Here is a 23225-nt window from a genome sequence, read left to right as displayed (position 1 = left end):
TCAGTCGAACACTTTCCATGAAAATAACGATACATCAGAGACAAACTCGCAACAACTCTTCTGTGAGATAGAGGTTGCAGGGAAGAGAAAAGGACATCTCCTACGAGACTCCTTCCTAGGCATTACCACTTGTACAAGTTGAATACGTTCGAGTCACTTTATATACTGTTTCCGAGTGCCACCTCGAAGGAGTTGGATGTTCGCCAAGATTTTAATGGATTTCATTTTTCCACTTCCCGTCATGGAAGACGAAGATACATTAATTAAAATATTCTCCTTCGTTCTCTCTTAGTTAGTCCGAACGTTCCTCTTTAAAAAAGAGCAAGTACAATTTTTAAAGACCAAACTACTTTTAAAAAATAAAAATTTGCGGAATTTTGCTTTTGAATGTGAATCTCACACTTTTTTTTTACATAGGCATCACCACTTATCAAGGCAAAGAGGCCACTCGAGGATAAGAGTTAAAGAGTGTACAGTAGCCAATTGGCCAATATAGTAATTGTTAGTAATGGAAATTCGGTAAATTTGTTAACTTATATGAAACGGCATCAAAAACTTGTTTACGTTGGACTTGAAGACAACCATATCGTAGTCAGCTGGAAAGCAGGAAAACGGAAGACAATTCTACAGGCGTGCAGTTCTAAGAAAGACGCTTTGATCAGGGATCTACGTTTAGGCACAGATAAGGAGTGGGAGAAATTATTGATAGTGTTTTCGTCTAGACGGGTGTTTCTTGTGAAAGTTTGGCGAGGGAGGCCAATGGAGTGGAGCTAAGCCGAGCTCTTGCCATGAAAATAACGATAAAGCAGAGACAATCTACGAAAATTTCTTCTTGGATAAGAATTATTATTTCAACGTGTAGCAGTTCTTAACCGAAGAAAATAAATCATCGAAACATTACGTAAGAATATACATTCAAAAGACACAGAGCCAGACAAGTGCTGGACTAAAGGAGTAAATTAAAAATTGTCTCTTACGATGGAATTTTATTGTATTGAACTATATAGCACAATATTACTTTTTGAGTATTTATTAGTATTTATTAATTGATCTTATTTGGATCTATGTTTAAAATATCAATTTAAAAATGTTAATAAACTCATATTTTCTGCGTGTTATTGTGTTATATATAGGGGGCTTATTCAGAGAGAGTCTTTGAGTCTTATTAGTCTTAGAGAGAGTTTTAGAGAGAGATGTTGAAATAGAGAGATTGTTCGTTCCGTGTTCGTATTATGACTATTCATATATATTAAAAATATGTTCATTCTTAGGTTAATAGATGTGTTGCTATGTGAAGATCTTAGAGTGAGGAGATAGTGTTCAGACAGCCTTAGTGTAGATATGAGATGTAGATTCACATTGTGGATATGAGATGTGTATGTCACGACATTTTATAACACAGGCATATAATAACAATTCACTTTACCTTTTTGTAAGAATCACAAACACAAAGACGAGCTTTATCAAAACATATGATGGGTTTATTTCTTCACGACCGGCCGTGGTTTTCTCACGAAGAATTCAAAGCTTCACATTTTAGTTTAAAAGTGATCGTCTCGCTTCTAGACGTTCGAATTTTAAACTCCAGACTCTCTCTGAGTTTCTCACTGACTAACTCTCTAACTAACTAACTAACTAACTCTCACTTCCTTTATTGATAAATCCATGCATGTCCGGCCACGTGAGCAAACTTCACGTGTTTCAACATGCGCGACTTTGCACGTTTCCGACATTATGATTTCCCAATAACCTATTTTTCTTTGATGTTTTTACAAAGGAATTCAACCTACATATCTAATTTATTTAACCCATATTTTATTATCCACATTCTTTCTAACAATTGAATAGTTTATTTATTATTTATTTCATCAGAATTAACAATTTACTGGACATTCCATTTAAACCTATTGTTCTTTAAAACTTATATCCTAGGTTCGATTTCTGCTTTCACTCATTTTATTTTCATTTTAAGTAATCTCTCTATTTTTATACTTACATTAAAAGGAGACAGCCCTTATCATGTAACAATTGGTCTATATGTTTCCAAAAATAATTTTTTCGCTAATCAGAAAAATAAAAGTTTTACCAAAGCATACCTGTTGAGTAAATATATTTTTTATTCTGTGCTTGTAATAATTGTAATTTTCTATCTATCTTTTATGAAATAGAATCATTTCTTTTGACTTTAGCGGGATTCTAAACTTGTACAAACACCATTTTCTAATTCCATTAGTTTGTCTCTTATCAAACAGTATCCAGCTGAAGAAAATATAGCGTTTGCATTTTAACGAAAACAATGCCAGATATGTAAATCATATCATCTTATATTCTTAAATGATTTTTGAATATTTCGTCATTTTTAATATGAAATATTTATTTAACAAATCACATACGCGCATTTCAGTAGTCTATGTTTACTAATTTTATTTATTATTGTTTAGGTTTGTGAAAATATCCAGAAGCGTGGCTGGAAAAGCGAATGGATTGACCAGCAAGGTGCTCCTTATGCCTATGGAGGAGATCAATGGGTTGGATATGAAAATATAAACAGCATAGAAATTAAGGTAAGGAATTATATGGATATCCGATAGAAAGCTGAGAAATTAATCAATTACAGAATCCCATTATCTATATATTAATCGGATAGCGTGTGTTCATTTTGTGTGTCAAGCTTACATCTGAGTGACTGTCATTTAATTGTTATGGGCTTCCATTTCTTGTAATTAATCATTTTACCAAGCATTCTTCATAAGTTTTGGTTTCGGTTTCGATTAAAGCTGATGAAACTTAAGTCATCAACAGCATCAGAAAACAAATAAAATACATAATAAACTTGTATTATCTATATATTACTACAATAGCGGGTTTGTTTATTATTTATATATAGGACCCTATTCGTGACCAGACACACACACATACACACACAAACATTCAGCTTTATATTATAGATTTTGCTTGTCGCTTCCTTAGTTTGTCCATACAACACGCTTTAAAAAGCGCCAAATATAATTTGTGAAGGCCGAACTGTTTCGATAAAATGGCAATTTTGATAGTTTTATCTTCAAAAAGCGAAGCTGGCAACCCTGCATAGGACTATGTCAGTGAAAACTTCGTTTTCGAATATCATTATAATAATATATATTTCGACGTGCAGTGGGATTTTCCTGAAAAAAAGAAGTCAGCGAAGCGTTACAGAAAATCAGTAACATTCGCAAAAAAGAAGAAAATTGTCTGGCAAAAAGTGCTGGACCGGAGGGTTAAATAAAATATTTTCTCTTACAATGTATATTGAACTATGTAGTACAATATTACTTTCTAAGTATTTATCGTACGTAGTAATTTATCGCATGTTGGTCAGTTCTATATTAAAAATATAATGGGCAGCATTTTAATAGAAATTTAATTAACTCATATTTGGCGAGTGTTATTAGTTTTTTTAGTCAGAAACCTACGTTTTTGTACTACCCAGAAAAAAAACCCACCAGCATTATTAAAACATATCTTTTTGATTAAATATATTTTTCATTCTGGGAAATTTTTACGGTTCTTGATAGTAAGACTTGTTTAGTCAACTATTATCATCTTGGTGGTTATGTTCACAAATTAAAAAACATATCAAGCTTTAATTATAATTTATCAAACTATAATTTAAAAAGATACATCTTTAATGAAATAAGATGATGTCCGAATTAAAAACCTAAACCTGAAATCACAACATAAAATCAACAAAACCATCAGTCACATATAATTTCCGCATTCAATCATAAAACAACCCCCAAATACAATTTAATAAAGCTCTTAAATAATGAGATTACTTCTAATCAATCTGAAGTTGACTTTTTTAATTTGATGCTGTAATATTTTAACTTGGTTTTCAATATTTTAAAGTTAGGCGTAAAAATGTGTATTATAGCTGTATTGGATTTGCTATGGTTATTTCTTTTACTTGAGCGTATTTATTCTTTCTGAACTTTTTTTGTCTAGAGGTCTTGTTAGTCTATCGTTTCTGCACATGCGTCGATGACATGTGTTGGAGATACATATAGGTCACTCCCTTTCCCTTCAAATGTACCTCATGGAATTACACGCCTGTAACACGAGCTTAGAATGATGATACAATAATATTACCTACCCATAAGCACGCATGCACAAATTCTTAAATGTCGTACACACACTATCGTCCAGTGTTTGAATAGAACCTTAGATTAATGAAGATAAAGTATCGATATGCTTGTAAATAAGCATTGAATAACAATATTCAGCGGAAGTCAGTGTTATATTTCTTGCATAAGTTCAAAGTCGGTTATACGATATTTAAGGCATGCCTTGAAATGTGATCAGACATCGTGTATGTGGTTTCTAAAATTGTGTGGTAGATAAGATACATAAAAAATAGACAGTAAAAGACACGTTTGTAATTTTTATAATAAGCGTGTTTTCTGAAATTGTGTGGTAGACAAGATACATAAAAATAGACAGTAAAATACATATTTTATTTTTATAATAAGCGTGTTTTCTGAAATTGTGTGGTAGACAAGATACAAAAAAATTGACAGTAAAAGACATATTTGTATTTTTTATAATAAGCGTGTTTTCTGAAATTGTGTGGTAGACAAGATGCATAAAAATAGACAGTAAAATACATATTTGTAATTTTTATAATAAGCATGTTTTCTGAAATTGTGTGGAAGGCAAGATACAAAAAAATTGACAGTAAAAGACATATTTGTAATTTTTATAATAAGCATGTTTTCTGAAATTGTGTGGTAGACAAGATACATAAAAATAGACAGTAAAAGACATATTTGTAATTTTTATAATAAGCATGTTTTCTGAAATTGTGTGGAAGGCAAGATACATAAAAATAGACAGTAAAATACATATTTGTAATTTTTATAATAAGCATGTTTTCTGAAATTGTGTGGTAGACAAGATACATACAAAATAGACAGTAAAAGACATATTTGTAATTTTTATAATAAGCATGTTTTCTAAAATTGTGTGGTAGACAAGATACATAAAAATAGACAGTAAAAGACATATTTGTAATTTTTATAATAAGCATGTTTTCTGAAATTGTGTGGTAGATAAGATACATAAAAAATAGACAGTAAAAGACATATTTGTAATTTTTATAATAAGCATGTTTTCTGAAATTGTGTGGTAGACAAGATACATAAAAATAGACAGTAAAAGACATATTTGTAATTTTTATAATAAGCATGTTTTCTGAAATTGTGTGGAAGGCAAGATACATAAAAATAGACAGTAAAATACATATTTGTAATTTTTATAATAAGCATGTTTTCTGAAATTGTGTGGTAGACAATATACATACAAAATAGACAGTAAAAGACATATTTGTAATTTTTATAATAAGCATGTTTTCTGAAATTGTGTGGAAGGCAAGATACATAAAAATAGACAGTAAAATACATATTTGTAATTTTTATAATAAGCATGTTTTCTGAAATTGTGTGGTAGACAAGATACATAAAAATAGACAGTAAAAGCCATATTTGTAATTTTTATAATAAGCGTGTTTTCTGAAATTGTGTGGTAGACAAGATACATAAAAATAGACAGTAAAAGACATATTTGTAATTTTTATAATAAGCATGTTTTCTGAAATTGTGTGGTAGACAAGATACATAAAAATAGACAGTAAAAGACATATTTGTAATTTTTTATAATAAGCGTGTTTTCCGTTTTACTGGAAATCGCCCAAGACAGTGCGTAAAACCATTTGCTGTAAAGATATAACATGCACGTAAGACGATTATCGCTAAAGAAAAATTTCATATTGGTAAAACTTTTGAAGAAAGCTATATATAACAAAATATCCAGAGTTATGCCGAGTTGGGAAACAAATAATTGTTTAAGAGGAAAGCGAAAATTCGTTAATAAAAACGACTTGAGAGATTTAAAATCTCCCTTTCTTTGGCTCTACCAGTAAAGGTTTCTCTGATAGGATCAGATCTGTGGCGTTTCTATGCGGTGCAACCCCGTGTGGTATTTGGTACCAAGAAGGCTTTCCCGGCTTTTCAGAATGATGTTCTACCCACACTGGAAAAAAAGTTTAGTAATTTATGAATTCAAATGATAATGCGGTGCTGACTGTGTGGGTTGATCACTTCAGCGCATGGAGGCAAAACTAGCGAAGCATATACCTGCACGATTTAAGGAATACGCTCGGACGGGCAACATTGGCTTGATATTAAATTGTGTGGAGATATCTAGTCGGATGGTCCCTTTCGTATCGTGCACAGGGCTCGCTCTAAACATTTATTGAATATTTTGGAGGCTTTTTGTATTCTGTAGGCAGAAAGAGCTCTCACACAAGTTGAAATTGTTTAAGGAGCTCTTATATAAATATATATATATATATACATATATATATATATATATATATATAAGTGAACGTCTGTGTGTGTACATTTCCCTACGCAATAACTCTGTCATTTTTTTGTCTACTGACTCGAGATTTGATATACAGGGTACTGAGATTTGGGAAATCGATGTGATTGGTTTTATTTCGATGTTAAGGGGTCAAAGTTCAACGATTGTACGTTTGAGCCCTCTACCAAACTCCTCCGTCAATTTAGGGTCTAAACTCTTGACATTTTAGATATTGGTTCCTTGGACATGGATCTGACTTAATAATCTGATTTGAACCCAAAACAATAAATATTAAGGGGGCATAATAGGGGTAAAATTTTTAAAAAATACCGTTTTTTTTGTTTTGCTCGGCATACACCTGTAAATACCCGGGCAACGCCGGGCACCCATACTAGTATATATATATATATATATATATATATATATATATATATATATATATATATATATTCTTTTTTTATACTCATATTAATGAAAATGTGTATATAAATGATCTGCCTACATTCCGTCGATTTTTGTTCGGGTTTTGGGTGTTACTTTAATACCCTGATGTTGGCGACAATTAATATTTTTTCTTTTTTCCATTATTCATTTCCTTACCCCACGTTTGTAAAAAAAAAGTATTATTATTTTTTTAAACGATATTTACCATTTCTTTTTTTTTTTTTTTGCCGATATAATTCCTGGGCAATGTATCGTTTGAAAGACGTCTCGAGGTTTATTTTATTTTTTTTTAATTAATATTTTTTTTAATCGCTAATTTATAAATATATAAATTTCCTCTCAAGCAATTATTTGTTTCTCAACTCGGCATAACTCCGGATATTTTGTTTAAAGCAATAATTAACTTTTATACTACAAAAAATCATCTCATATATATATATATATATATATATATATATATATATATATATATATATATATATATATATATATATACATACATACATATATATATACATGTATATGCATATATATATATATAAACGGTATATATATGTATGCATATATATATATGTGTGTATATGTATATATATATATATACATATACACACATTTTTTCACACATATTTCACGCGGTTAACAGTAGCCGAATGGATTAGGTCTTCGCTAATCGAGCAAGAGATGTCTCGTGTTACGGGGTTCAAATCGTTTCACTGGTATTAATCGTCACACCCTTCACTGAAGATTCCCGAAAGGATGAAACACTAGTGTCTGTAGGTATTTAATTATTATAGTAAAAAATAATTATATATATATATATATTTATATATACGTGTATATGCATACATATATCTGCATATACATATATACATACATAAATGTATATACATATATATACATTACGGCAATTTGATCGACAACAATTTTATCCGGGAAATGCTATCACGAACGAACACAAACATGGCGTCTCCCTTTCATCCATTCAGTAAAACTCCTCCTATCAAAAAACTACATCTGTAACCTATAATTATTCCGTTTTGACAAAAGATGTTACTCAACATTAATTGTCTAATATGCAAATGCAAACACTAAGTACAAGTCTTTGTCTTAATATCGCTTCGTTACAACTACTAAAATGAAATATTCTTTTCATAGAAAATTGCTATTTCTGGGTTAAATCATTTATCTCAACAGTTCATAAATAAAATCATGCAATAAATTCTCGAATGATCAAAAATCAAATACGCCATTTTCTAATTTGATTTCAGGCCAAAAATATACTGAAAAGAGATCTGGCAGGCGCCTTTGTCTGGTCTTTGGAAATGGATGACTTTAGCGGTTCCTGCGGTGAAGGCAAGTCCCCTCTAATAAGCACCGTCCGGGATATCCTGAAGCCGTACGGTCCAACTGGATCAAAATCGGAATGGGGTCTGAAATCGGGGATCACCGAAATAGTGACCAGCACAACAACCCATCATAAAGACGATGAAAAAGAGAAATTTGGAAACGAGAGTCCAGCTTGGCGAGGAAAACCTTCATATAAACCTCGGCCGACATGGAAATCCAAAATTTCCATAAATCAGGAAGGAAAACCGATCTTCGTTGGAAAACCCAAGCCGGCTTGGAAGCCAAAGCCTTCAAGGAAGCCGCGACCAACGTGGTGGAGAGCTACGCCAACTCCTTCAATAGAGGAAGAGACGAGTCGTATAGAAACAAAGAATACAAGTCGTTCGCAACCGAGCTACAGGGTTATAACGAAACAACCTTCTGCAGGTAAGCATGGATGACTCTTTTTTTTTAAGCTTTACTTCCGTCAGGGGAGTCAGGTTTACAGATCGAAGTTTTTAAATACGTTTATTTGTTTGAGCTTTTACTTCAATAAATTCTGTCAGAGTCGTAATTCTGATAAGATTTAAACTTATAATGATATAAGGGTAGATCAATTTGTTAGATAGCGGGGTATCAAAACGAGGATATGTAATATAGAGAGGTTTTGAAACGGCACCAAACGAATACATGTTCTATTGTCGGGGAGTTCAGTATAACATGGCGGCCTATGTTTATAGTATGTATTCGTGCGTGTAACGAGTGTCATATTAAATTTGCATATGTTCTTTATACATGTATTTACGTGGGATCGCCTCGTTTAAAAATGTCAAAAGCATCTTATTTTTGTTCAAATATAATGCCAGAGAATGGGCAGAATAAACACCATTGTCTCGAGCCATACAAAACAACACATACTTTCAATAAAAGGGACGAATACCATTGTCTTGGGTTACAACATTTGGCCAATTAGGAAACACACTTGCCCCATATTTGATCTTGTTTGACAGAACGTTGCAATTAAACTTCTACCACGAACAACAAACATCGGGTTTATTTGGAAAACCTTTATTCAAGAATGCTGTTCAATTTTGGAAAGGTTTAACGCTTATATAGTTCTGTCTACATCCTAATTATCGATCTTTCTTCCGCTGGGTACCATTCCAACTCTACTCTTAATTTCTTAGATGTCTCTAAACTCATTATATTATGACTGCATGGTCTTTTGTCGCGTATCTTTGTTTATTAAGACCAAACAGTCTAATCCTCTTTTATTAAACATTCTTCTAAATATATTATTGTTTTTTAGCTTAATTATTTCTACATTAATTTCAGTCCTGTTTCAAAATATTCTTGTTACCAAAACATTTTTTCTTTCCATAACATTGTCACTAATTCAAATGTCGGCCACTCACCTCTCTACCCGGGAAATCCGACGCTACCCGCCATAATGTAATATATAAAGGGCTATATTTCGGTTTGTCTGTCTCCATATTTTTAACTCTATCTCCTCCGTAACTAAAAGTCTCAGCCTCTAAAGGCCTCAAATGATTGGATTTTTACGGACCGTTCTTTTATGAGTTTTTAGTCAATTAAAATAGTTTTTAAAACGTCAAAAAGGATCAAAATTGAAAAATCGTTATACATCTTGTAAATTCATCTTAGTTTATATTTAATTTTTAAGCAATTCATAACGTTGGTTCAGTCACCAGCTTTGAATGCTACAGTTTCGGTTTCAATTCTAGCTGATGGCACCCAAATACTTTCTTTTTTACTTTTGAAATAACGACTCTATAACATTATGTACGAAATCTGGACAAATCAAAACATCATATTTAAGCGTATTTTACGACCTGGTAATGCCGGGCGCCTCCCGCTAGTGTAATCTATTGGCCTGTTCGGGATATATTCCAGACTGAGTGACTGCTTCATAATTTTCATTTTTACTGGTATTTTTTTATTGAACTTCAACCAACCTTCTGTATTTTAACGTCGAATTCGGTCGTTATAATAAATATCTCAATATTTACATGTTCTTAAAATATTATTTTTATATAGTGTTGTCCGCGTCGAGATATATTGTCGGTAGGGAATAATATAAAATGGAGCGATGTTTACAATTTTTGCTTTGAAAAGAAACTTTAAAAAATATTTTTATATGAAGTTAAGTAAAACAAACAAGCTGTTTATGCGGTTGTGCTACCTTAAAAGAAATCAACTTTTTTTAATTAAATTTTCACCCCAAACAACGCACGTTGCCACTTTGATCAGAGACCTAAGTTGCAGGGGTACTATGTAGGGAGTTGAGCAGCAAGATGTCTGTTCACATTACACTTGAACTTCTGCATGTTAGTACAGTTGGAGAAGCAGGAAACTGGAAGGGAATTCGAAAGTCCTGCAGTTCTGGGAAAAACGCTATTAGAGTAAAAGGCTTGCTTACATCTAGGGATATCAACTGTATATGGGTGAGACTTCGCTGCTTGTCGAGTTTGTTGGGGGTATTTTCGTCGATAGAGGTACAAGGGCTTGTAGTTCGTCAGAGCATACACCATTAAAATATTTGTAACACAGGCAGAGGGATTCAGCATTTCATTTGTGGGACAAGGGCTGAAGTTTAGATGACAGTTCGGGACCTATTAGGTTAGCGACTTTCTTTTGGACCCTGTCCGGGAGCGAGAGACTAGTAGCAGAGGCACCAACCCAAATTTGACAGGAGTACTCCATACACGGGCGAATAGTGGCTTTGTAGAGGTACAGGATACTTTCAGGCGTACGTAATTTTCTAGCACGATAGAGAGAGCCACTTTCTTTGCAGTAGCCTTAGCAATAATCTCGATGTGCCTATTCCAACTCATGTTTCCTGTAACTGTTAAGCCAAGGAGCTTGAACAAAGTGCTCTCAGGTAAAGTATCTAGCCATAGCTATTGGTGGTTTCATGCTATTATTAAAAGAAACGAGCTTTGTCTTGGCAGCGTATAACGTTACCATCCATTTTTGACCCAATTCCTCTACAGACTGAAGGGCTTCCTCTAGTGTTTTGGTCATTACCTTAGATATGTGCTCATTAGTTTTCCCCACGTGCCTGCTAAAGAGCGTGGTGTCGTCGGCAAATATACCCATCTCTGAGACAATTTTATCATCTAAGTCATTTTGAATATCAGAAATAACAAAGGTCCAAGAATCGATCCCTGTGGCATACCCGCATTTATATAAAAAAATTTTTGGACATACGCTCATCGAGAACACTTGGATTCTTCTCTCATTTAAGACGGATCTAATTATGCTAAACATTCGTACAGTAATACCATAGGATTTTATTTTCATCAGAAGACCATCCTGCCATACAGTGTCAAAAGTCTTAGATATATCAAGGGCTACTACCCTCCCCTACCCTGCTTTATCCAGTGCTTGATATAAACGTTAAGAAATTACAGTTAAAATATCTGCAGTAGAACGGGCTTGCCTAAATCAATATAGGTGGTCTGACAGAGGTTTAGCAGCTGTAAGGTGTTGGACTTGAGATTGATTAATTAAGGACTCAACTATTTGGGCGAAAAGAGGGAGGAGGCTAATTGGGCGATAATTTTATGGGTCAGTTCTTTCGCAATAGTTTTTGTAAACTGGTACTACAGAAGCAGTTTTCCAGCAGCCAGGAAAGCAAGATTCCCTAAGGCATTTGTTAAAGTGTTTAGAGAAAACAGGAGCGACTTCAGCGGTGAACTTTTTAAATAGTGCAACCGGGAGGAGGTCAGGTCCACATGCTTTTGATATGGCTAGGTTTTTTTATGATATCATGTACTTGAGAAGACGTGATCTTCAGATCATCTAGCGTGGTTTCTGTTCGTAGAGGAAAATTAGGGAGGGAATGGCTTGCTGGGTTCAAGGTAGAGTTTGAGGCAAACTGACAGGCAAGCATGTTAGCTTTCTCTCTTGCTGTGCAAACAATCTCATGATTGTTTGATAGTGGGGGTATTGTCGATTGGCTATTATTACACTAGTGTAGATTTTCCAGAAATAACGAGTTCCTAGTTTTTGCGCTTCAATGCGTTTCCTGGTGGTTTCAACATATTTACTCTTAGCTGTTGCTACTTCTTTCTTACAATTATTTATAACTTCTATATACTTTTGACTGTTTGTACAGGATTTATTCCGGATAAATCTACGGTACGCATGTTGTCTCTGAGCAATGGCATGCCATCGAATGTAGAAATAAATCATTGTTTACGTTGCATTTCCTGCAGCCAACCATAAAATGTACAAATAGATTTAACAAAGCTTACAAAATTATTTTAACTTTTTAATAGATGAAGAAAATGATATATTAAACTTTTAATATTCTATTTGTGCTACACCAAAACAATAAAAGGTCACTAAAATAATCCAGTTTCCATCGAACTTATGGTCGAGAACGAATTGTAGAGTGATATTTAGGATGACAAAATATCAAGTAACTTTCTTTACTAAAGGGGCGAAATTCCGAAGGAGTTGCTCGGATATTTGTATTGATCGGAGCGCGGTAATCCTAGTGCGCAGGTTTCTCAGATTCAACCCCAACCTTATATCTCACCTCATTGCAAAGAAATAAATAATATGTAATTTCACCTCGCAAACAAATAACCTAACGCACAGAATAGTATCCTGATACTAAACCATATCAATATCTGTGCATTGTTTCAAACGCTTAATTTATGACTTTTTTTGTTTAGTTATATAAGTGACTAACATTTCAGCCTGGCGTTGCCCGGGTGTTTGGTTGTGTTTGTTGAGCATACAAAAGCGGTAATTTTTTTACCCCTATTATGACCCCTTAACATTTATTGTTTTCGGCTTAAATTAAGTTATTAAGTTTGATCCATGTCCAAGTAAATTATGTCTAAAATTTCAAGTTTTTAGACCCAAATTTGGCGGAGGAGTTTTGTAGAGTTCTCAAACGTCAAATCGTTGAACTTTGACCCCTTAACAGCTAAATTCCTGGCCGAACACGGATTACAAAAATTTTCCCACATTTCAATTTCAGTACGCTGTATATCAAATTTCGAGTCTTGAAAGTGAAAATTGACAGAGTTATTGCGTAGGAAAATGTACACAGACAGACTCACAGACACGTTATAAATGTTATAGATTAAACAAAAATATATACGTATACATAAATATATATGGAAAGAATTTTGTGTTTACTGTGAGCTTTTTACGCAAATATTATGCAAATATAAATCATGTAGAATATCTGCATGAATATAATTACACGTAATAGTTAACTAAAGATGATCATCCTATAAGAAAACCGAAAAATGAATGTTTAAAAGAATATGCAAATTAGCTAGATCGTTTGCTAGTGAATGCAATTCGACAACCCATGTATAAGAAAATTGTATTTCTTTTTAAATAAATAGAAATAAGGGGTTTTAATATGAATATCAACACACAAAAGAAAAACGAATTTGCAGGAGTATAGATTATAATCATGTCTTTAATGCCCGGATGGCTGGAGCAAGGAGTAATGGGAATGTTGGACACTAATTGCTCAGGTACAACGAAGGGGTTGCTCACACATTCCTGTGGAGCAGAGAACGCTTATCCTAGTGCACATACTTCTCAAATCCACGTCCTGGCAAATAAATAAATTACGTCATTCAATCTTGAAAACAAGAACCCTAACCTCACGCACAAAATAATCACCTGACATCGTACCACAGCTGACGTGCAACCTTTCCGATATTGATATACCACACGCCGATCTTAACGAAGGGAACAGTGAAATTGAATGTGTTTTTATAGACTTGGCCAGTTTTTATCTGCTAGCTTGAATCGGCTGAATGAATCAGGAAATCAGAACTAAAATATCACTAAACATACAACGGTCGGCAATTTTACAATCCTCACATTTGCAAAAAATTCCGTGGTCGTGTTAGACGCAAATGACATATAAGGCTATAACATCTAATCCATCAATAAATCAATATTGGTTGGTTGTCTGAACCTTCTAGGTTGAAATCAACAGGAGAGTTATACACCCCGTGTCAGAATTATATGCAAATCGATAATTTTGTTCTAACTTCGATAATTTTCAATGAAAATTCGCCAAACTTTGCAAGTTATATGGAAACACTAACACATGCGCAGATATAAAAAAAATTAAACTGATCTGCGCAATAGCGAGTAAACTGCAGTCATTTTGGTGACTTGCATTTTTTTTTCAGTGTGCCACGTTTATATGCAAGATGGGACGTAAAGGTGCTTTATGTTAAGCTGAGAAGTTTAAAATTGTTCATAGGCTCTATAATAAGATTTCCACCTCAGAAATTGCCAAAGAATTTCACCGTTATCATTGTGCAATAAGAAGAATATTGTACTGACCCTCAACTTTGCAACGGACGTTCTGACAAAGGGATAATTCGTAAGAAATCATATCTGGCACGTCGAACAATGAGCAAGATCAAGAGAAGTTCGCCGTAACCCATTTGAAACTAGCAAACAAGTTTTTTTAAAAAGCTGGCGTTTCTGATGTGCCCAAATCAACTCGATGCCGTATCTCGAGGACGATTGCAAAATTTGGAAAGCCAGAGGTTCGCCCTCAATTGAAGGATATCCAGAATAAAAAGAGGATGGATTGGGCAAGAGATCACATGAAGGTGAATTTTCAAACTGTTTTGTTCACCGATGAGTGTCGAGCGACCCTTGATGGACGCGATGGATGGAAGGGAGGATCGTACCATAATGAAGGTTTATATCCCAAAAAATCAGGCGTCAGCAAGGAAGTGGTGGTGCGATGTTCTGGGCTGCAATCATTGGCAATGAGCTAGTAGGACTATTCAGAGTCGCAGATGGAGTGAAAATAACCACCAAACTCTACATTGACTTCATTAAAGAACACTTGGAACCCTGGCACAAGAAGAAGAATTTGGCATTCTGGAAAAAAATCGTATTCATGCATGATAATGCACCGCCTAATTCTGAAAGAATAGCCACTGAATATTTGGAGAGTATTTTTGTTAGACATGGGAAAATAATACGATGGCCAGCGTTGAGTGAAATTTGAAAATTAAATAAGATACGTGGTACATTGAACACTTTAAAGCCAAATAGCTGCAAGGCGAATTTTATTTTTAACTTTATAAAATAAAAGAATGTTTTTTTTTTGAAAGATATATTTCGGAGATATTAATCTTCAAATTTCACTCAACGCCTTTTAATGGATAACCTACCCAAATGTTCAGACCACGCGCGACCACGTGTATTTATCCAGTTACAGACAAATCCGCAGCTAACATCATGTGGACTCAACTCAATTTCTCCCATTCAACACCATGGCGAAGAATAAGAGGAAAACAAATATAGAAATATATATATGGTTTGTAAAAAAAGGAGTGTATATCTCCGAAATATATCTCTTTAAAAAATTAAACATTCGTTTATTTTTTTAAAGGTAAAATAAAATCGCGTTGTTATTTGGCTTTAAAGTGTTCAATGTAACACGTCTCTTATTTAACTTTCAAATTTCACTCAACGCCTTTTAATGGATATATATATATATATATATATATATATATATATATATATATATATATATATATATATATACTTTTCTGAATTTTTGAGATGAAGATTGGTTAGTCGTATTATCTGGATTCATCGAGTGTGATTTTAGCAACGTTTCGGTCGATGTACCCTCCAATCCTCTTCAGCTTTATCTTGTCAAACTCGGGAATATTTCTGTCGAATTCTGGAATTTGGACGGAATTTCGACCGAAAAATACAATTGCGAATTACTTAGAACCTCTATCCAATCCCAACTGACGGAACAAGAGCACGCTACCCTCGTGAAGTAAATAAAGGGTTCCGCTCGGAATTCCGTCCAAATTCCCGCGTTCGACAGAAACATTTCAGGAATTAGACGAGATACACTTAAAAAAGGTCGGAAGTTACATCGTCGGAAACGTTGTGAAAATCACACTAAAGATGAGAACAGTAGTCCGATGAATCCAATCCACACACACACACACACACACACACACACACACATATATATATATATATATATATATATATATATATATATATATATGTACACGGCATAATCACGTTGGCACAGCGGTTCTCGTCAGATCATCAAAGTTAAGCAACGTTGAGCCTGGCTAGAACCAGATGGGTGACCATTTGGGAATTCTAGGTGCTGGACGTGCTTTCCTCTTAACCTGGCATTGTTTCCAGTCGTTCTGAACCTCCACTTGCCACTGGTATTGTGCAATGTCGATTCAGGAGGGTGTGGTTAGAGACTGCGCAACTCTTACCACCGAAATTTCATGTGCAGGCACCGTTACAGTGGGTATCCACTGTCTGTCAAGACTAAAGGAAACCTCTCTCTCTCTCTCTCTCTCTCTCTCTCTCTATATATATATATATATATATATATATATATATATATATATATATATATGTGTGTGTGTGTGTGTGTGTGTGTGAGTATGTTTATGTATCAGCAAATCAATTTAGAGCTACGCGGCTTTGTTTTTAACTCACTTTTCTTTTTTTTTTTATTTTTTTCAGCTGGCAGTATCGATTGTTCCAAAGTTGGTCTGGGCATTTTTCCAGACCACGCTTCTTGCGACTATTTCATTCTATGCCTGCCCGGGGGTCAACAGACTTACAGACCGATCAGAATGGCTTGTCCCGAAGGCACCCGCTTCGATCGAGATCTCAGCATCTGTAACCATGCCAAAGAAATCCAATGTTAAAGCTCGTTACGTCGACTACAGCACTTGAAATCAACTAATAAAAGTTGGCTCCAATTGAAATTTGAAGCAGCTTAAACTTCGTAACAAACTGGACTGGTCATAACTATTTTTGTGACAACTTTTTTCCATTTTAAATACTTTATAAACTTTGTAATTTCTTAAATTTAGTGCTGGGTATGGTTTATTTTCTCTACAGATTTCCATTTATTAAAATCGTAGATTGTTAACTCTTTATGACCTTGTTGAACAGACTCCTTCAATCGTAAATAAATGAATATAATGGCATAAATAAAGTAAGAATTGATTTAAACACGCCTTGTACTTATTAGTTCAGTATCTGGGTAGATACTAGATACTTCCATATTGTAAATTTCCATTGTTTACATTCACAATGCCGCAATCTATAATTAGCAATAAATATTTTAATCATCTACATCATAATTTAGGTCATAAAGGACTAGATATATCGCTGTTTTATATTTTCCAAATTGTCGCATATAATTAGACAATAAGTATCTAATTTTAAAACGATGCCACCGTAGGTTGTAGGTTACATCTGTTTAAACGTTGTGAATATATATCAAACGCTGTGAATATATACCAAACGTTGTGAATATATACCAAACGTTGCGAATATATACCAAGCGTTGTGCGTGTATACCAGACGTTGCGAATACATACAAAACGTTGCGAATATATAACAAACGTTGTGCATATATACCAAATGTTGCGCATATATACTAAACGTTGCGAATATATACCAAATGTTGCGCATATATACCAAACGTTGCGAATATATACCAAACGTTGTTAATATATAAAAAAAACGTTGTGCATATATACAAAACGCTGTGAATATATACCAAAAAAAATGCTACTCCGAATTAATCAAGAATAAATATTATTACTTTTTATTATACCACTTTTGTGTTATATACACCAATGCCGATGAATAGATTAAGTCGTTTTCACACGTGCCTTTATTGTCCTGTCGCTCTGACCATCATCATCGTTCAGTACTAAGGCTATATTTTAGGACCCTGACAAAACTACGCAAATACTTGTTGGTTAGTTAAAAAAAAAAACAGATTATTCTAAACGGCCAGACTAGAAATTTCGTGTTTCAGAGAGAGAGAGAGAGAGAGAGAGAGAGAGAGAGAGAGAGAGAGAGAGAGAGAGGGTGGAATAAATAAGAGAGATATAGAGAGACAGATAGAAGGAGAGATAATGAGACACAATATGAGCAAAAATTATTTTCTCTCGTTGAAGTCTAGCCGGCTAAGACCGAGGAAGATATTATCCACAATAAATAGTTTGCGTAACTTTTCATGACTTATTACGTAGGTCTAGTCACATGTTGAACACTGTTAAAGTAAATACTCATAAGTGTTGCATAAAATATATCCCTTTATACCTTTTAAGTTGATACATGGTATTACACACACACACACACACACACACACACACACATATATATATATATATATATATATATATATATATATATATATATATATATATATATAAGTAAGGAGAAGTAAAGACATTGTAGAATGAAATTCACAATATTTTATTCAAAACAAAAAAAAGAGAACATTCCGTATTCCATGGAGTTCCGAAGATAGGCTCTTCTCTTCAGAGGAAAAAAAAAAACGTTAGCAAAAGGAATATATATATATATATATATATATATATATATATATATATATATATATATATATATATATATATATATATCGGAGGTTTTTTAAAAGAAATACCCCTTATGTCGCTCGTTTTAATGGTACAGCTCCTTCCTGTTTTCGTAGGTCTTCAATATTTTAGAGTTAAAAAAATAGAATGCATTTATTTTTAACCGCTATCGTTTCACTCCTGGCTAAAATGCATTGAGCATGGTATTGACTATGTAGAAGAAGAATTTCCAGAGCAAAAATGGTCGCTCGTTTTTATGCTACCATTCCCGCTTTCGTTTTTCCTCAACGCTTTTAGTTAAAAATAGGAGGTTTTAGTTTTGTTTTACTTAAATATAAAATGTGTCCATTACACATGCAATAACATAGCATCTTTAATGTTAAAGTATTGCAACTTGTTAAATATCTACATCACGCGCAAAGGTAATTTCCAATTGTTTATACGACGTGTTATCTAACTGTATAAACTTTCTCAAAAATGTATAAGCTTTCTGGTTGACATAATAGTTCTTGCATCTTTTTTTTTTTACTTTTAAATAAAGATGAAGATATTTCGTCTCAAACATTATTGCTAATCGAAATAAGCACCATCTGAGTCAACACTCTTTTGACAACGCAGAACAAGTGTATTCATGCCAGAAACGTAAAAAAAATGCGTACTGTTGGCGAAGAACTTGATGAAGACGTTTTTGATATCGTTTAGGTTTTTTAAGCATTTATCACGCAGCAAGTTGCCGAGATTCTTGAAAAAGTGCTAATCGGTATATAAAGAGGCTGGAGAATATGGCGGATGAGGCAGAGTTTTGTAGCATTATTGGTTCAATTTTCTGCAGGGGCTGCTTATCAAAGTGCGGTCGGGCATTGTCGTGGAGGAGAATTAGGTATTTTCTGTTGACTAATGCTGAGTGTTGTCGAAGGTTCTGATACATTCTACCCAATGATGACAGTACTTCTCCACCGTAATTGTCTGCATTCATAAAATTGTAATGCATGAAAACCGGTTGTAGACCAGCCAACAGTCAGCATGATGTCTTTTAGTGCAACTCTGGCTTCGGCGAATGTCATGGAGCTCCGTCGGCATTTAACCACTGAATTGAACGTCACTGGTTTTGGAAAGAATCCACTTTTCATCGGAAATAACAATACCATAATAATATTTATTATTATTATTATTATTATTATTATTAATTTTATTATTATTATTATTATTATTATTATTATTATTATTATTATTATTATTATCATAACTCTACTAGTGAAGATATAAGTCATTATGTAATTAATGTGTCTCGTTTTTTTTTTTATTAGTTTGGTCTTTATATGGAATAGTTTTTAGATATATAAATTATATATACATATATAGAGAGAAAAGAAAAGAGATAAATAAAACTATTCGAGTATTCTTCTTCTTCTTCTTCTTATTATTATTATTGGTTCACATGGAGCTTTAACACAAGTCCACAAACGATCTGATTGGAAACCTGTGGTGTTCTCTGGAAGCTGAGTGACAACATCTCCCCAGACGTCTAGCTCTCTCCACCTCCTTCGATAGCATTTGCAAATGAATTTGCGTCATCGCAACAGCCGCTTTCCATTGATTTCTCGCTGGTAGTGGCCATTGGTTTATACTTGAATTGGAGTGGCACTCAGCCTCCCCAAGGTCCCAGTTCTCTTTGCGCTTGTCCAGCCGAGGTCTGGTTGGCTCTCGCTCCTCGGTCTGTATTATTATTATTATTATTATTATTATTATTATTATTATTATTATTATTATTATTATTATTATTATTATTAAAACAGTATTTAAAAGATACATTTCTTTATATTATCGATTTTCTTGTACTTTTAATCTATTAGTTTTATCTTTATATCGACTAGTTTTATCTTCTGAGCTTATGCATACACAAGTACATAAATACACAAAGAGACACGCTTATTCATAAAATATGTTTTAATATATATATATATATATATATATATATATATATATATATATATATAAACATAACATTATGCAGACTAATCGTAAGTCGTAAGACAATACAATACAATATAAATGGGTAAGACAATACAATTTGACGCTTTTTTGTGCCACTAAATATGGCGTCACGAAATTTAAATTGTTAATCTCTTTCTTAGAAGTATGGTACGTTTAATGTGGCGTCTAATTGGATTCCCATGGGAGTTTCTCAATTGCTTTTTTAAATGCTTTTTCTTTTTTCTCCAGATGATGATTCGGGAAATCATCGAAAACATTCGTGATACTCATGAAACACGCACTGTCATATTATGCACAGATTTTGTCATTTGAAAAACTGAAAAATATAAGAAGGCATAATGAAAACCATGAATCTTCTTTTTTTTTGAAAAATAAAAAGAGAAAATCTTACTTTAAATAGAAAAAAATACTACATAAATGCACAGACATAATATAATTATACGTACACTATTTTCTGTTGCACTTCGTCAGTGTTCAGGATTATAGCACATGAACCATTCTAGGGGAAGGGGAAATAAAAACGAAACAAAACGTACTTTTTATAACTTGTTCTCTTTATTCTTAGCTATGTTCCTTGAGTGGTTGATGTCCCGCCGTCCATTGCATCTGGAGGAGAAGCTATCTTAATGCATACCAACAGACACAATTTTCATTTCTTTCTTTACAAATTGGTTTTATTCAGTCAATATATCTTCTACGGTCGAAGTCGCGTCATAGTTTCTCATCCTTAGAAGGAGAGTTTTTTTCGTTTTGCTATAATTTTAGTGACCGTTTATTTATACCCTTTCCCCTTTACGAGAAGTCTGCTGATCCATCCATATTCTCGCGGAATCATTGACAGCCTTTTGTGTAATCTTCTCCTTCTGATCCTCGAATCTGACTCTCCGCTTACTCGTATCAATTCTCCCCCAAAATCGTGTCCCAGAAATTTTTCTGTGACGTGGCGACGCACATCACGCCATGTCAACGATGGCCGATTGCTCTGCCTATTCGAATCGTTTCTAATTTTATCATGACATTTTTATATGAACAAACAACTTGCTTTTGTTATGAGCTAAACTTTCTAATTCTATACTCGCCACAACTGTCTGTCCGTCTACGATGGACCTATTATAGGACATTTCAATAAAATGCTCGTTTAACTACATCCAATAAATAGTATTCCTTCTTCTCGTAGCTTAAACTAAACGGAACATCGGATGTATTTAAATTTTAATGATGAATTCTCACCCTTTTTGCATGACAGTAAACAAATTATAGTGTACATTTGATCTATTTACTTCTAGCACGGGGCTATCAAAATGCTAAATATTTGTCCAAGATAAAAATATTACAAAATAATTTTTTTTATTGTTAGATTAAGAGAGCCACTAGATTAAACACAATAGCAAAATAAAAATTGATTAATATATTTTGTAAAGATGCAAATTAATTAATCTTTGACTGATATCGCATATGCATGGTTTTGGGTTCATTATTAGTGCGAGAAACTAATTCAACTGTTGCTCGATCGTAAAATACGCTTAAAATAGAGGTGAGCCAAAAGTAGGTAGACAATATTTTAACCCTCCCTACACGTGGAACTACCATTATATGGATGTACAATCGATTGGATTTAGTTGTGGAAAAATAATCATTATAATAGATTCCAAAGATTCTATTATCTATATATAAAAGTGAAAGTGCCTGTGTGTATGTGTGTTGGGGAAATCTTTATAATCCGTTTGCGGCCACAAATTGGGATATTAAGGGGTCAAAGTTCAACGATTTGACCTTTGAGAACTCTACCAAACTGTTCCGACGATTTTGGGTCTAAACACTTGAAATTTTAGGCATAGAAAATTTTAGATATAGGTTCCTTGGACATGGATCTAACTTAATAACTTGATTTGAGCACAAAACAAGAAATGTTAAGGGGCCATAATAGGGGTCAAAGTTAAAAAAAATTGACCATTTTCTTTTCTTTTTCTTTTGCTTAACATACACCTCCAAACACCCGGGCAACGCCGAGATGAAATGCTAGTACTATTATAGACCCCAGATCAAGTTATATCGACCCCTATAGTTGCTGAATATCGTGAAGATAGGCAGCCAAGACCAGTTTTATTGGAACTACTTCCACAGTATAATATTTTAGTTGATGCAGATGTCGTATCTATTATTAGACATACAGGCAATTCGCTATTGAATATTATATTATACCTTATACACAACAGTGTTTTCCCGGTGTGGGGTCGTAAAATACGTTAATACATGATATTATAATTTATGCAGATTTTATATTTGTTATTATAAAGTCAATTCTCCATCGATTATTATATTGTACCCAATATATAGTAGTAATTTAAAGAGTAAAAAACGATGACTTGAGTGCCATGAGCTAGAATCGAAGCAAAAACATTTAGAACTCCAGTTTCAGGCGTTACCATTCCGCAACCGTCTAATGGACGAGAAAACGTCACCATTTATACGACCTTAGCATAAAAATGTACATTTGCGCATGCGTACAAGAGCGCTATAATTCGACTTACGTCTTCGAAGTCTCAACTTTTCTTCACTTTTGACAACTTAGCAGCTAATTTTATTGGCTAAAAACCAAATCGAATTTATTCCACAAGTCTAAATCTTTTTTGT

The 23225-nt window shown here is 33.6% G+C and overlaps 1 protein-coding gene across 1 annotated transcript in view; it reads left to right on the top strand.

Annotated features, from left to right (window-relative positions):
• LOC145294227 (chitinase-3-like protein 1) overlaps nt 1-17310 on the top strand; it is a 41891-nt gene extending 24581 nt beyond the window's left edge. Inside the window, exons 9-11 of the mRNA XM_080141336.1 lie at nt 2442-2564; nt 8112-8616; nt 16717-17310. Of these exons, the coding sequence (XP_079997462.1) occupies nt 2442-2564; nt 8112-8616; nt 16717-16904 (816 nt within the window). The 3' untranslated portion in view covers nt 16905-17310. The remainder of the gene's footprint in view (nt 1-2441; nt 2565-8111; nt 8617-16716) is intronic.
• Nucleotides 17311-23225: the final 5915 nt, after the last annotated feature.

The sequence above is a fragment of the Euprymna scolopes genome, chromosome 15 (assembly GCF_053919585.1).
Source record: "Euprymna scolopes isolate OS-2025 chromosome 15, ASM5391958v1, whole genome shotgun sequence".
In the NCBI taxonomy this organism is placed as follows: Eukaryota; Metazoa; Mollusca; class Cephalopoda; order Sepiida; family Sepiolidae; genus Euprymna; species Euprymna scolopes.
This window is presented reverse-complemented; position numbering and strand designations above follow the sequence as displayed.